Consider the following 17,658-nt stretch of genomic DNA (forward strand, 5'->3'; position numbering starts at 1 on the left):
ATGTTTACACTTTCATGTGTATTATTTTACATCAAATTCTTCAATTTTAATACACATATTTATATATTTCTTCAAATTCAGTGAAAATGTCACATTGGCATCACAGTCAGTCACTCAGAGACGGCTGGCCCTCCGCCTGACATCACACCAACCCTGCCCCTCGCCCATCTATTTCAGCCCTGGGCGGGAGCCATGTTGGATTCCCTGACTGTCACCCAGCAACCGCTGGCCGCACCCCCTGAAGTCCCCGGAGCCATGCCCCCTCCCCGTGACTGTGCATCTCAGCCCCTGGCGGGCGCCATGTTGGCGTCCCTGTCCATCACTCGGCAACCGCTGGACACGCCCCCTGACATCACCACAGTGCCCGCCCTGCATCCAGCCTCCTGGAATGATGTCATTTCCTGTCTTTAATTTTTATGAATGAAAGTGGGCTGGGAGTTTGAATGTGCATGTTGGTTAGAGGTCTGGCAGAGGCCGGAAGGAGGTGAGTGTGCACATTTAGCGAATGCTGCAATTGCTGAGCTTCCCGGGCTCTGAGCAGCACGGCCTGGAATTATGGAACGGGACCGCATTCTCATGTGCATCTGGATGAAGACAGTGCTCCATCCTGTGGGTGTCTGTGAGCTCTGGAGTAACTCTGGGCTATCCTCCTGTCGTCTCCACAGACGTAGTCTGTGAGTTTGGAGAGGCCTGGCAAGATGTGAGCTTCCCGCTCTGGAAAGTTTGCAGCGGGGCGGAGTGCAAACCCTCTCTGTGCTCCTCCAGTCAGGGACAATGGCCGGGCAAGGCGCTGGCTTCCCACTCTGGAAAGTTTGCAGCAGGGCAGAGTGCAAACTCTCTCTGTGCTCCTCCAGGCAGGGACAGTGGCCGGGCAAGGTGCAGGCTTCCTGCTCTGGAAAGTTTGCAGTGGGGCGGAGTGAAAACCCTCACTGTGCTCCTCCAGGCAGGCACAGTGGCCTACTAGCAGGACCCTCCTGTGGGAACAGAAGCCAAGCCTGGCCGCCATGGATCTCTGGGCTGTGTGACCGGCCCTCGCTTCTGCCTGTGAGCTGGTGAGACAGGAAGGGAATTCACAGGCCAATAAACTGCATCCTGTTCCTTAATGACACAGGCTGGGCTGAGACATGACAAAGACCTGGTAGAGTTTACAGAGGTCTGGGCTGGTGCTTTCCCAAGGAATATAAATAATCAGGTTGGAGCTGGCTGGTGTCAAAGGCTGTGGGATGGGTGGGGCTAGGTCCCAGGCTATTTTTTTTTCTTTAGTTTTGTTAGTTATTTAAGTAGTAGTTATTTATATTGTTTTCCTTTGATGATTGCTGTTATGATTACTGTGCAGGAAAGACACTTTTCTACAATCTGTTTGATATTTTGGATGCTTCTTTTACATTAACAGGCACCTCCATTAGTTTAAGAAAGTTTTCATTTATGGTTTTATTTGGAAATGTTTTCTAGACATTTATGCTGATTCGGCGTTTTCCCTGTGACTGTGCAGCTTGAATGGTTCTCCGTGTCCTGCTCTGAGCTCTGCTGTTGTGTGCTGTGAGGGGACCTCAGGGAAGCTCTGAAATCAAGACATGGTGAGTACAGGATCACTGCCCACAATGGGGAGGAACATGTGGTTGAGCAGTGTGTCCTCTATGGGGATGGATTGGAATAATCATCCAGATGTGACTTCCTGTGAGGTTTCTAGTGGTTGCTTCTTACTTGATAGTTCAGGCCATGATCTCTGAATAACTTCAGTATCATGGCTGATTGTAATTCTGTCCAAAACATCTGGACCAGTTGCTTTCTTGTAGAAGCATGGGTGGCTTCTAAGACTATGCAGCATCTTTTTGTCTTTTATAATTTACAATAAGAAAGCAGGATTAGACCTGGAGAGATGGCTCAGAGGTTAAGAGCCGTGACTGTTCATGCACAGTTCATGAGTTCAATTCTTAGCAACCACATGGTGGCTTACAACCATATGTAATGGGATCTGGTGCCCTCTTCTGGCCTGCAGGATGACATGCAGGGAGAACATTGTGTATGTAATAAATTAATTCCATAAAAATAAGATGAATATGAAGCTAATAGTTGTGATTTCATACATTTCTAATTTTTGTTTTGTTTAGTTTGTTAAATTTTTCTGCTGCAGTTTTTTTTAAATATTTCCTTATCTTATATGTTTAGAGTTTTGATTATTATGTGGCAAAGGGACTTTTTCTCAGTCTGTTTAGTATTTTTGATGGTTCTTGTACATTATCAGATACCTTCTTTAGTTTAGCAAAATTTTCATTTATGATTTTATTGGAAATATTTTCCAGACTTTATCCTCCTCCTCCTTCTCCTCTTCCTCCTCCTCCTCCTCCTTTTCCTCCTTTTCCTCTTCCTCCTCCTGCTCCTTGTCCTCCTCCTCCTCCTCCTCCTTCTCTTCTTCTTCTTCTTCTTCTCCTGCTCCTCCTCCTTCTTCCTTTTCTTCTTCCCCTTCTTCTCCACCTTCTTCTTCCTCTTCTTCTTCCTTTCTCCATTTGTTTGTAACTTTGCATTCTCATATCCTACAGAACGCTTTGTTGTTTAGTCCCAGTAAAGTTTTATAATCCAGATTTATTTTTGACCATTGTATCCAATTTTTTCTATTCATTTTTTAAAATATATTCTTTATTTACATTTCAAATTTGGTCCCCTCTCCTGGTTCCCCCTACCCCAAAAATCCATTAAGCCATCTTCCCTCCTCAATGAACTGCTCCTAAACTGCTCCTCTTTTCTGTTATTCCTCTACACTATGGTATCAAGTTTTTCCAGGGCCGAGAGCCTCTCCTCCCTTTGGTGACTAACAATACCATCCTCTGCTGCCTATGCGTCTGTAGCCATGAGTGATTCCATGTGTACTCTTTGGTTGATGCTTTTGTACCTAGGAGCTCTGGGAGTACTGGGTGACTCATTGCTGTTCCTTCTGTGCACTGCAAAGCCCTTCAGCTCCGTGGGTCCTTTCTCTAGCTCCTCCATTGCAGACAAGTGATATCTCACAATTATTAACAGGAGCTATACAAAATAGTCCGTCCAACTCTAGTGCTTTAAATCTTATTATAAATACTAAGTCTTTTGTGTCTTTTACTTGGAATACTTATCATTCAATTGTGGTAAAAAAATAAATAAATAATAATATTTACCACAAAAAGGTGGCTTTAATTATTGTTTCTGTCCAATGATTGGGAAGAAAAATAAGATTGCCAATGATACTCAGTAGGCCTGGCTCTTTTTCTTTCTGGAAAATTTGCTTTCAGAAAGCTTTTTAAGAAGATAAAATGATGACCTTGAACTCTAACTCTATAGGATCAGAGTAGAAGACATAGAAGTCTCTCTATATAAATACTTCTTTTTTAAGACTGTTAAATGTTAACAGGAAAAGTTAAAATAGTTTTAACAAATAAATCCACAATTTATTGTCAGAATATTAATTCAGGAGTGGGGAATAAAATATTTTTATTCCCCATTTCCTTTTATTTTTTTTTTTTAATTTGGTTTTTTCGAGACAGGGTTTCTCTGTATAGCCCTGGCTGTCCTGAAACTCACTCTGTAGACCAGGCATGCCTTGAACTCAGAAATCTACCTGCCTCTGCCTCCCAGAGTGCTGGGATTACAGGCGTGTGCCACCACCGCCCGGCCTTATTCCCCATTTCTAAGATTCAATGATACCACGTTTTAAAATTATCATAGTTTATCAAAGGATAAAAGGTAAAATTATTGTTTTTCCCTAAAGAAAATTGACAAAGCATTTCTTTAAAAAAAGATTTATTTATTTATTTCATGTATGTGAGCATAATATCCCTGTCTTCAGACACAGAAGAAGAGGGCATATGATCCTGTGACATATTGTAGTGATCCACCTTGTGGTTGCTGGGAATTGAACTCAGAACCTCTCAAAGAGCAGTCAGTGCTCTTAAATGCTGAGCCTTCTCTCCAGCCCTAAAGTACATTCTATACATCAAAAACAATTTACTCAGTATGTCTTTAGACAAATTCACATGACCTAATTACTAATTCCCCCTACAAATTATAGAAATACTGGCCACCCATGTCCTCTCATTTCACAGAGGTTTAATAACATTTAAAAAGGCCTTTTGTGATTATATTAATTCAAGGGAGTTGAAGATATGAAAATGGTTGTTGTTTAATTTAGACAATAAGTCAGAAGCCCTGTGCTGATCTTTCTATCTTAGTATATTTATTGGTTTTTAATGAGGCATTTTGGGAAATAAATATTGTTTAAATTATTAAAGTGTTTTTGTCTATATAAATATTTACACATGTATATTTCATTTTCAAAAGCACTCATGTATCATTATTACACTGAGTGAAGACACTATCCATTATAAAAAACAAATCCTGCTCTAGGAAAGCAAAAATCTTTAAAACTAATTTAGAACCCTAAGGGATAGTGACCATGTTGTGTATTAGAATTGGGATAGGGTTCATAGAGATACCATTGTGAGCAGATCTGTATGTTTACATATATCAGGTACTTAAAAGTAGACATTACAATTTAAATATATATCGTCATGTTACCCATTACAAATAAAGATTCAGAGACATAATGTCATTTCATATTTATTTTAACTGTGGGGATTTATTGATTAAATATACATTTGTCTATTCATATTAATTTTTAAGTTTTATTTATTCTGACTAAAAATAACTTAGTCTAAGTTAACCAGTTTACTTTACTTGTAATCTATTTGGTATTAAGAAAAAGATGTGAAGAATAAACCATGATCCCATGTGGATATTCTATACATAGGTAATAAAAGACAAATTTCACTAAGCCACGAATTTATGTTTATTGCTTGTGTAAGATTTTTTTCCATAATTTTCTTTAGTAAGCATATTTTTAATTTGGACAGAAAGTAAACCATACATATCTAGAGCAGAAGAGTACTGAAGGCCATTTTATCACTGAGGGGATTTTGCTGCATAAATAACTGACAGTGAGTCCCAACACAGAGTAGCACAGTCGGTCTTGGCAACTTGTCCCTTGATTATCTGCTTGATTTTGTGAATATCAGAGTCATCACTTCCTTTTTCAGTATGCTAGTTTGGAAGTGGTATGGATAAACTTTTAGGTTCTTTAGAGAAACCATTGAGTGAATAAGGTAGAAGCTATCAGAATAAGAACAGAACAAAACATTAAAATATAAAATGAATAGCTCATAGTTGTGGTATTTTGTGTAATTGGGTTCCTATTGACTCAGTGACACCAGCAAGAATAATGATGGAGACCATTTTGTCTTGTACCATTTGGTTATATTTACTAAAGATGTGGTGAAGACAAATGGCCCATGCAATACTTATGATATTACCAAAGAGGGGCACCAAGTCCCATGATTTTGTACATCTTATGAGGATCCCCAGATGAAACTTAGAAAAACTAAAGGAGTAGTGGTTTTCTGTGGGTCTCTGCATCTGTTCCATTCAGGTGCTGGATGGACACTATCAGAGGACAATTATGCTAAGCTACTCTCTGGAAGTATAACAACGTATATCCTCAGTAATGTCAGGGATTGTTGCTTGCCCATGGGATGGGTCTTAATTTAAGCAGGATATAGTTTGGCCATTCCCTCATTCTCTGCTCCATCTTTGTGCCTGCATTTCTTGTAATCAGGGCAAATTTTAGATGGAAATGTTTTTTGTTTGATTGCTGCCCTTAGATCTCCTCTGGTGGTCCTGCCTGGTTGTATGATCTGGCCTTTTCAATTTCCAGATCTGCTGCTATGAATCTTAGCTAAGATGACCCCCATAGACTTCTTATTTCTCTCCAATTTTTGGTCTCTAGGACATCCTAAAGATGGCTTCAACCTTTCCCCACCAGCAGCTTTTTATTTCAATTCATTTACTTGTCCCTATGGACCTCTCTTATCTCTCACCACACACGTCTCTTGTCTCTTGACTCTTTCCCCTTTTGCTATCAACTCTCTAATCCAGTTCTCTCTCTTTCATTTTCTTCCTATCCCTTTTATTCCCCCTTTTGAGTGAGATGCAATCATTCTCACTTGGGCATTCCTTCTTGTTTAGCTTCTCTGGTTCTATGAAATGTAGTGTAGATATCCTGTACTTTATGGTTATTATTCACTTGTAAGTTAGAACATACATGCATGTCCCTTTGGTTCTGCGTTTCCTCACTCAGGATGATCATTTCTAGTTGCATGCATTTGCCTGAAAAATTTATGATGTCCTTGTTTTTAATAGCTGAAGAGTATACTATTTTTAAATGAAGCATATTTCTATATTCATATTTCACTTGAGGCACATCTGGACTTTTTCAAGGTTCTTGCTGTAATAAATTAAACAGATATTAACTTAGTGGAACACATGTCCTTGTGGGTATATGCCTAAGGAGGTATCCTAAGAGTAATAGTTTCTCCTGCTTTGTTCTAATATTAATGGAAGGAGTAGGGAAAGCATTTCCTAGTCCAAGGAAGGGAGCTTAAATAAAACCTGCTTCAAATGCTGTCCAAGTGTGGCAGGGTCCATCAACTTAGAAGGCAAACTTGGCAGGACCATCCATATTGTGCTGCCTCTGGGAACTGAAAGATGAACTATCAAGGTCATGAATTCTTCCTCTATGGTTTCAGTTTGGGACAGTTCCAGCCATCTTTTGGCAGAGTAAGAGCTCCACGGAAGACTCTGTGAGAGTTCATTGCATTAAAGTTGTGCAGAGGGTGCTTGCATTGCACTTTGTGACCACAAGGTGTGAGAGACCTAAAGCATTGATTAATCTGCCAGGGAAAGATGCATACAGGGAGAGGAAGTACCCAACTGAGAGATAGATGGGAACTTACAGTCATAGTGACATCCAAGCCTTTAAAAGTGAAGTCCAATGTGTTTGAAACAAAGCTATAGGATTTGGTTTTGTCCTGTTGTGTATCTTGCCCTGGTCCAATCTTCTCTCCCTATGTGCACATTCCTATCTGTTGGCATGGGGTGGGTTATTCTGTGCAGTTGTATGGTGGAAAGATAGAACTTGCTTTGTGATTTTACATAATGTGGCTTCAAGATATTTCCTTGACTGTCATAGACACTTTAGAAATTTAAACAGTGTAGAATCTCCTACAGACTATTGGGATCAGTGTAGATTGAATGCATTTTCGTCACAGGATGAACATGAGCCTAGAGTGACCAGGGTCAGAATGCAATTGATTAAAACAAAAGCTTTTAGATAGGATGATATCTTTGAATGCTTGACTGTCCTGTCTGATGTTCTTAATGAAGCTTGTGGAAGCTTTTGTAGGAGGAGCCTGTCCATATTCCTTTGGGGGGAGATAATAATGTTCATAGACTCAATAAATTTCTTTCTTTCCTCCTTTTTTCCTTCAATCCTTCCTTCCTTTCTTTCTTTACTTCTCTCTCTTTTTTTAGTTATTTCTTTTTTCTTTCTTTCTGAGATATAACTTTGACCATAATTATATGATTACATATATCATGTTCTTATAAATAGACATTAATATTTAAACATATATTATCATGTTACATATTTCAAAGAAAGATTCAGACCCATGTTGTCATTTTACATTCATGTTCCCTGTGTGGATATAGTGATTAAATATATTTTTAAATTTTCATATTAATTTTTGTTTTATTTATTTTGAATAAAATAAATTTAGACTAAGTTAACCAGTTTTCTTTACTTCTAATAAATTCACTATTATGTAAATGATATGAATAAGAAACCATGTGTATATTCTATATATAAGTAATTAAGGGCAAATTTTAATAACAACTAAATTGGAGTATATTTCTTGTCTGGGATTCCTTTTTCACATCTTTCATTATCAAGTTAAAACTGCACATAGATATCCTTAGTAAATATATTTTTAGTTTGGGCAGGAATTATACCAGACATGTAAAGACCAACAGAAAACTGATGGGCATTTTATATCAGAAAAAAATAAGCTGCAGAAATAACTAACTGTGAGACACAGCACAGGACAGCATAAATGTTCTGTGCTGGTAGCAGTCTGTCTGGCTCTTGGCAACTTATCCTTTGATTGTCTGTTGGGTTTTGTGACTATCAATCTCTTTGCTTCCTTTCTTAGTATGCTTGCTTTGGAAGTATATGGCAAAAACTTTTAGGCTTTTTTGAGAAACTATTAAACATGTAAGGTAGTTTTTATAAGAATAAGAACAAAACAAAATAGTAAGTTATAAAATGAATCATTTGTATGCCTGATATGTCTACTTTGTGTAATAGGGGTCCTATTGACTCAGTTGTACTATCAGGAATCATGTTGGCCACCATTTTGTCTTGTACCATGTGGTTATATTAACTAAATCTGTGGTAAAGATGCATGGCCCATGTAATATTTATGATAGCATTAACAAAAATGAACACCAATTTTCATGATTGCTACCATCTTATGAGGGAGGATCCCTAAGTGAAATTTAGAGCAACCAAAGCAATACTGGTTTTCTGTGCTTTGTGACCTGGGCCCCATGGTAATAAAGACATTTCCCATCAGAAAATCCCAGATTCTTTGATAACCTACTTTCCACTTTCCTTGGGGCAGGCAAAGAGATACTGAATTATGAAAATGAGGACTAGGAAGGCAGATGAGAGAAAAGATAGAAGTTGATTTCACAAAGCACAAATAATCCTTTGCTCTAACCCTGAGCCAAACCCTAACCCTGATATTTCTTCTTTGTGTAATATGCATACTATTGACACAGTGAGACCATCAAGAACAATGGTGGCCACCTTAATGCTAACACTGACCCTTACCCTGGGACTTACCCTAAAGTTCTAACCCTATCTTAACCCCTTAATTTCCTAACCACACTAACCCTATAAACCTTATCCTAGCCCTAACTATAATCCTTTAATGATGTAACCCTTATGCGAGCCATCCTTACTGATGAGATATTTCTTAATTATACCTTTTGGAGTAAGAAACCCTTTCTTAATATTGATCTTTGGAGATGTTTAGATCCACCTTTGATCTAGGGTATAGATTCTCTTGGCAACCTACATATATAAAGTATATTGAACGCAGTGTTTTGGTTTTTTGCTTTGTTTTGTTTTGTTGTTGTTGTTTTATTTTTTATTTTTTGGTTCTGACCCTATATTTTTTTAACACAAATAGTTGATTTCTTTTTTTATTTTGTTTTGTTCTGTATTGCTTTGTTTTTTGTTTGTTTGTTTTTGATACTGGCATTATGTATGTACTTATTTATTGAAAATTCTAGTATATACTGATAATCTTTTGTAATATCCTGCATCATGAAATCAACTTGTCCTTAATTTTTCTGACTTCCCATTGCTGATAGCTATTATTGGAACATACTATTAACCACCGTTTCTTTATACATAGAGATATTTATTTTCTTTATGATTTGAGATATTTTTATCTAGAGAAACTTTACTAATCCAACTGTGTTTTTTTCTCCATGTAGCCCATGATGAAGATGTGCTGGCTAATAATATTGCTCAACTGGGTTTCTCTTATGTTTCTGGCTTTCCCCCCAGGTTTGCTTGATACCTATCATTTGGTGAAAGGGAGCTGCAATTTCCTTGAGCCCAGCATGAAGGCAATAAACAAAATTCTTGATTCCTAAAATCCCTCTTTAATGCTAATAGCCTGGGAATTGTTCCTCTCTGGAGTCAGATTGGTAGCTGCACTACACCTTGAACAATGGGCTATGCAAGCTGTTTACCTTGATTTCTGGAAGAAGCAGGGAAGTGCTGTGGGGAAATTTCAGGAAAGGTCTAAATTTCAGGACCAGTCTAAATGTCTAAAGTCAAGATTATTGCTAACAGATTGGAGGAGTGGACTGCCTTAATGGTAAGTCCTCCCCCTGGGTTGTGTGTGGTGAGATTCCTCCTGGAGGGTGGAACTAAATGCTAATTGAGTGTAAACCAGTCCTGAGATCTGGAAAGGGTATGACTCTGGACAGGAAGCACACATTAACCTTTAGGAATGATGACTCACTGGCTAATCTAGGCCTCCAGGCAGACCTGCCAGTCAGACAAAGAGGCAGGATCTTCCAGGTTCCTTCCTGTGTGTTCACTGTAGCTGTGCAGCTTGAATGGTTCTCTGCATCCAGCTCTGAACTCTGCTTTGTTTTATGTGAGGGGACCTTAGGGAAACTCTGAAATCGAGACATGGTAAGCACAGTCCATCTTGTGTCTGCTCTTTGGATGGTGGCCCAGTCTCTGAGAATCTCCTATTGTCCAGGTTAGTTGACTCTGAGTGTCTTCTTAATATACTTCCTGTTTGTTTGGAGACCCTCAATCCTTTTCCAAACTCTTCCATTATATCCCATGTGCTCTGTTCAAAGTTAGGCTGTGGTTGTCTACATCTGTTTAAGTCAGGTGCTGGGTGGAGACTCTCAGAGGACAATTATCCTTAGCTACTCTCTGGAAGTATAACAACACATATCCTCAGTAATATCAGGAATTGGTGCTTGCCCACGGGTTGGGTATCAAGTTGGGCAGGGTGTAGTCTTCCCTCATTCTATGCTCCATAATTTTGTCTGAATTTCTTGTAGACAGGAAAAATTTTGTGCGGAACAATTTTTGGTTTGGTTGGTGTAATTAACTCTCCACTGTGGGTGCTGCCTAGCCTTAGGATGTGGCCTGTTCAGTGTCCAATTCTCACTGCTATGCCTTTCAGTTATGATCAGCACCATAGAGTCCCTTCTATCCCCCTTTCGAGGTCTTTGGCACATCCTAAAGATGTCTACACCCTTCCGCCCCTGACAGCTGCAGATTTAATTCATTTTTCTGACCCAATGGCCCTCCCATGTCTCTCACCACACCTGTTCCTTACCTCCCCTTCCTCTTTCTTAACTACTGGTCCTTCTGGTACTCTCTCTTTCATCTGCCTCAAATGACTTTTCATTTCCATTCATGAGTGACATTCACCCATGCTCATTTTAGCCTTCCTTCTTCTTTTTAAAGATTTATTTATTTATTATATATAAGCACACTGTAGCTGTCTTCAGACACACCAGAAGAGGGTGTCAGATCTCATTATTGGTGGTTGTGAGCCACCACATGTGTGCTGGAAGTTGAACTCTAGAGTTTTAAAAGAGCAGTCCGTGCTGTTACCAGCTGAGACATCTTTTCAGACCCTTAGCCTTCCTTCTTGTTTATCTTCTTCAGGGCCAAGAAATGCATTGTAGATATCTTGTACTATGTTGTTATGATTCATTTGTAAATGAGTACATGCATGCATGTCCTTTTAGGTCTACGATATCTCATTCAGGATGATAGTATCTAGTTGTATCCACTTGCCTGCAATTTAAGCATATGTTTTTATGCTGTTATAGGTCCACATCTTTAGTTTTGAAAATTTTCCAAATATATAGGTTATATTCTATATCTCAGGATGGCGTATGTTCATGACATCAATATTATCTGAGGTTTCAGCGTCATTGAGTGCTATATATATGGCATTCTACCTCAGTCTTGTGCTTGTTCTGAAATGTTTGAATAAACAGGAATATTTTGCCTGTATGAACTAATATGACTATCATGTGTGTCTAATCTTTCCTGCTGCCAGAAGATGGCCTTAGAACTCCTGATCTTGAAATAAGTGCAGTTGTTGGCCCCCATGTGTTTGCAAGAAATTGACCAACATTATGTGAAAGACCAGCAATAGCTTTCTACTGCTGAGCTCTCTCTCCTACCCTACATTGCTTATTTATGATCAACATTTATATTACTACTATTTTCATCAGTCAATTTGTAACTATTTAACCATGCATTTTAAACCATATATTTTAAACTATATATATTTTAAACTATATAACCATGCAAATTACTATCTGTGTAACCTTTGTCAAGATGTCATTCGTGTTACATTTTGGCCAAACATCTTTCCTACTTAGCTTATTACCTGAAATATTGCTTAGCTTATTACCTGAAATATTGAGTGAGATAAAATTTTAAAATAATGGGCTGATTTCCATATTTTCATTCTATTAATATGTATTTGTTCATTTCTTTTGAATTATTTGTTTAACGTCCATTTAATTATTTAATTTAAACTCCAGTTGCTACCATCTCTCCATTATACCTTATACAGACCTTCACCCATAACTGCTTTTATCTCTTCAAGGAGGGTGGCGGTCCACTTGAGTATTCACCAACCATGACATTTCAAGTGTCTGCATGGTTCGGCACATCCTCTCTTACTGAAGTCAGACAAAGCAATTAAGTTAGGGGAACCATTTGGACAGACAGGCAACAGCATAAGGGACATCTCCCGCTCCATTTGTTGGGAAACAGCATGAAGACTGAGTACCTAGCATACTACATATATGATGGGGTACTCAGCCCATCCTTTGCATGCTCTGAACTTGGTGATTCAGTCTCTGGGAGTCTCCTAGTGTCCAGGTTAATTGACCCTGAGGGTCTTCTTATAGACTTCCTGTTCCTTTGGGGGTCCTCAATCCTTTCCACAAGTCTTCCAAAAGATCCCCTAGGCTCTGTCCAATTTTAGGCTGTGGGTTTCTGCATCTGTTTCAGCCAGGTCCTGGATAGATACTGTCAGAGGACGATTACGATAAGCTACTCTCTGGAAGTATAACAAAGTATACCCTCAGTAATGTCAGGGATTGTTTCTTGCCCGTGGGGTGGGTCTCAAGTTGGGCAGAGTACAATTTGTCCAATCCCCCATTCTCTGCTCCATCTATGTGCCTACATTTTTTTGTAGAAAGGACAACTTTGGGGTGGGAAGGTTTTTGGTATAATTTGTGTAATAAACTCTCCACTGGTGGTCCTGCCTGGCTTTAGGATGTGTCCCTCTTCAGGGTCCAATTCTCACTGCTATGCATCTCAGCTATGATCACCCCCACTGACTCCTGTTGCCCTCCCTTTTCTGGACTGTGTCATATCATAACATTGCCTGCACCCTTCCACCCCTGACAGCTGCAGACTTCAATTAATATTCCTCACGCTATGGCCCTTCCATTTCTCTCACCACACCTGTTCCTTACCTCTCTTCCCCTTTCTTATCTACTGGTCCTTCCAGTTCTCTCTCTTTCATCTGCCTCAAATGACTGTTTTATTTCTACTTCTGAATGAGATTCAACCAGGTTTATTTTAGTCTTCCTTCTTCTTTTTAAAAATTTATTTATTTATTATATTTAAGCACACTGTAGCTGTCTTCAGACACACCAGACTAGGATGTCGGATCTCATTATGGGTAGTTCTTAACCATCATGTGGGTGCTGGGATTTGAACTCTGGACTTTCATAAGAGCAGTCAGTGATCTTATCAGCTGAGCCATAGATTCAGCCCCTTAGCCTTCCTTCTTGTTTATCTTCTTCAGGGTCAAGACATGTAGTATGGCTATCCTGTACTTTATGGTTATTATTCATTTGTAAATGATTACATACATGTATGTCTATTTAGGTCTCAGATACCTCACTCAGGATGATAATATCCAGTTGTATCCATTTGTCTGGATTTTTTAAATAAACATGTTTTACATCCACATCTGTAGTTTTGAATTTTGGACAACTATATAGATTATATTCTATTTCTCAGGATAGCATATGTTCATGATATCAATATTATCTGAGGTTTTAGTGTCATTGTGTGCCAGGTATATTAAATTCTGCCTCAGTCTTGTGTTTGTTATGAAATGATTGAATAACTAGGAATAATTTGCCTGTGTGCATGAGTAAGAATAGCATGTGTGTCTCATCTTTACTGTTGTCAGAAGATGGCCTCAGAACTCCTGATCTGGAAGTAATGAGTAGTTGTTGGTCCCCATGTGTATGCGAGAAATTGACCACAATTATGCGGAAGACTAGCAAGAGTTTTCCATTGCTCAGCTCTCTCCCCTGCCCTATGTTTCTTATAATAATAAACATTTATATTGATATTATTTTCATCTGTCCATTTATAACAATTTAAGCATATATTCTGTTAGTAAAGTTTTATTAATGTTATAGTTTAAACTGTTACACTTCATGTTTCTGCCAAATGAATACAGATGTGCAGTGAATTTATAATTCTTTGTAGAAACTTTAGTAATGAACTGTGAGTTCTCTATCATTTTTGTTTCCTTGGTTTACTTTTGTATGGATTGAGGGTCTTAAAAGATAACTATTGGTCTCCTAGAACAAATTACAAAGGCCATGCCAGTGTTAAACTGTTGGACATACATCCGCCTGTGCCTCTGTGATTAAAGACATGAGCAAATACACCCAGCTTGCCCATCATATTTGTAGCTAGTAATTGTTCATACAATTTTTCAGGTGTGTTCTCAGTACTGTGGATCTATTTCCCCTGCATGTCCCTCTCAATTGGCATTTCTCTAGCAAGGCTGTGTCCTATTCAAGTGTTCAAAAATGACAGAGGTGTAACTTATAATTAAAGCTCCTTCTAAAATGACACAGTGATTATAAATTCTGAGTCAGAAAATAAGCAGAGTAAACACGAGAATTATATGAGTATATATTTGAGAAAGCACATATTTATTTTCTGGTGATGTTAGTATCATGCTTTGTGTTGTACATGTATGGGATATTTAGGATGCAGTGACTTTTGATGATGTTCATGTGAAATTCACGGAGGAAGAGTGGATTTTGCTGGATCCTTCACAGAAGAGTCTCTACAAAAATGTGATGTTGGAAAACTACCTGAACCTCAAAGCTGTAGGTAAGACTGTTATATTTTTTTTTCAGAAGGAAAGAAATGTTTCTTGGTTATTGATGACCTTCAATTATTTTAAATGTATGAAAATTGAGCTGAATAATTCAGTTTCACTGAATTTTCACTGTAACTTTCACAGTACAGTTAAAATTCACAGTATCTTTAATTTTGCCTATTTTCCAATAGTGTATCATTCATTTTCTTGTACTGTGTTTTAGGCTATAATTGGGAAGACCATCATCTTGAAGGACATTGTCAAAGTAGTAGAAAACTTGAAAGGTAATTTTCATGTGCAAGCTTATACAAAATTGTCTCTGAGGAAATTTTAATATCTTATGGAATCTCCAGTTAAGAGCAAGATTATATCATGCTAAGTGAGGTAACCCAGACTCAAAAGGTGAATCATGGTATGCACTCACTAATAAGTGGATATTAACCTAGAAAACTGGAATACCCAAAACATAATCCACACATCAAATGAGGTACAAGAAGAAAGGAGGAGTGGCCCCTGGTTCTGGAAAGACTCAGTGAAACAGTATTCAGCAATACCAGAACGGGGAAGTGGGAAGGGGTGGATGGGAGGACAGGGGAAGAGAAGGGGGCTTACGAGACTTTCGGGGAGTGGGGGGCTAGAAAAGGGGAAATCATTTGAAATGTAAATAAATTATATCGAATAAAAAAAAGAAAAAAAAAGAGCAAGACTATAAAATAACAGTCCTTTAGGTGTAGCTATGATTATAATATTCTTACAAAACCATGCACCTCAAGATCCAATATCTGGTTTGTGTATCCATTTGATAAATAGCTCCATTAGAACTATGCTGTGGACCTGACAATCTGTATAGCCTCAAAGTATTTAGAAATGGCGTAATGAATAATGATAAATCTATATCCAAAACATTCTAATAAGCAGTTAGTCCATAGAAAGTTTGGTGATACTCATATTCTTGTAATAATATGGTTAAGTTTGGTTAGAGACCATTTTATGAGTATCAAGAATGTTGTTGTGGAGAAATATTAGACTACATTGCACATGGTATGAGAAGCAAAAATCAAACAGTGTGAATGCAATGTGTAAAACTCTCATTTATCATTCTTTTTTATTAGGTATATCGTGTGTCACAATGGATAAAAATAATGTGAGCATAGGGATATTGAAAGAGGAAACATAAATTTTTTTATTCTAAAACAAGAAGATACATAGTATTCTGACTTTGATAGAAATTAGGAATGTGAAAGATACTTGAAATTAGTTGGTTTTCTAGTTTTACAGGGAATATCCCAAAACTCATAGTTTAGAAAACCTTTATGGGTATTTAGAATGTGAAAATTCTTCTGTGTGTCCTGGTTAATAGTCAAAAGTTTTGTAATTCACACGAGAGGAGAAAATATGAATACAATCAGTGTTATACAGATCAGAGTTGATCTTTCTTCAGATAGCTAAAATGCATCATATTAAAAGAGGGTGTTATAAATATGAGCCATGTAATAACTATCACAGGGGTCTTGAAGTACTCATGATGAGGGAGAACACCATGAACATATAAATTGCTAAAACCTTAAGATCTGCTGCTTCTTTACCATTAGAGAAATTGTAAACTTAATTCATATTAATTACATGATTCATCAGAGTAATGAATGTGGTAAAGATTTCACATGTGCTAATTATCGTTGCAGGCATATAAGAAGATATACTGGAGTGAAACTCTATGAGTGTAATATATGTGGTAAAGCTTTTACAAGATGCAGTAATCTCCAATATCATAAAAGAACACATACTGGAGAGAAACCTTATGAATGTAATCAATGTGATAAAGCCTTTGCAGCTCACAGTTATCTACAAAGACAGAAAAGATCACATACTGGAGAGAAACCTTATGAGTGCCATCAATGTGGTAAAACCTTTGCACAGCGCAGTCATCTCCAATATCATAAAAGAACACATACTGGAGAGAAACCTTATGAATGCAATCAATGTGGTAAAGCCTTTACACAGCTCAGCGCTCTCCAAAGACATAAAAGAACACATAATGGAGAGAAACCTTATGAATGTAATCAATGTGGTAAAGCCTTTGCATGTCATAGTAATCTACAAACACATAAAAAAACACATACTGGAGAGAAACCTTATGAATGCAATCAATGTGGTAAAGCCTTTACACAGCTCAGCGCTCTCCAAAGACATAAAAGAACACATACTGGAGAGAAACTTTATGAATGCAATCAATGCGGTAAAGCCTTTACACAGCTCAGTGCTCTTCAAAGACATAAAAGAACACATACTGGAGAGAAACGTTATGAGTGCAACCCATGTGGTAAAGCCTTTGCACAGCATAGTCATCTCCAATATCATAAAAGAACACATACTGGAGAGAAACCTTATGAATGTAATCAATGTGGTAAAGCCTTTGCACAGCATAGTCATCTCCAATATCATAAAAGAACACATACTTTAGAGAAACCTTATGAATGTAATCAATGTGGTAAATCCTTTACAAGACCAAGTCATCTCCAGTATCATAAAAGAACACACACCGGACAGAAAACTTATTAATGTAATCAATGTGGTAAAGTGTTTTCACTAGGGATAAGTGTCCAAATTCTGTGTGCTGGAGTGAAACATAATGAATATGATCATGAATTAAGTGGGAATTAGGAGGGTATCATAGTAGGATATGATAGACATGGGTGCTTGGGTTTATTTCCATCTGCAGATTTTTTTTTTATGTTTTTGCAAAGAAGTTTGCTGCCCTTGTCTGAAGAGTTTCTTTGAGGTTAAGGTAAAGATGTTTACATTAATTGTATTGACAAAGTAAGTCATGAAAATCACCGCATAGAATTTGGCTGGAAAGTTTTTAACAAACATAGAAACTAAGAAAGGAAAAATAAAAAAAGAAAGGTTAAAAATACAAGGCTTTATCAGGAAGTTGAATGAAGTTTAATCTTGTGATCAAGGATATTCAATTCCATTAAAGGAATGGCTACATTAGGACAAGCTTACATTCAGCTAAACATATGGA

The 17,658-nt window shown here is 37.8% G+C and overlaps 1 protein-coding gene across 1 annotated transcript; it reads left to right on the plus strand.

Annotated features, from left to right (window-relative positions):
• Window positions 1-255: 255 nt before the first annotated feature.
• On the plus strand, window positions 256-17,096 carry LOC127673228 (zinc finger protein 120-like; the record flags this gene model as incomplete). The annotated part of the gene is made up of 4 exons (XM_052168826.1): window positions 256-360; window positions 14,518-14,644; window positions 14,857-14,917; window positions 16,316-17,096. Coding segments are annotated over exons 1-4 (1,074 nt in total), but the record flags the coding sequence as incomplete, so codon positions are not given.
• Window positions 17,097-17,658: the final 562 nt, after the last annotated feature.

Source organism: Apodemus sylvaticus, chromosome 22 (assembly GCF_947179515.1).
Source record: "Apodemus sylvaticus chromosome 22, mApoSyl1.1, whole genome shotgun sequence".
NCBI lineage: Eukaryota > Metazoa > Chordata > Mammalia > Rodentia > Muridae > Apodemus > Apodemus sylvaticus.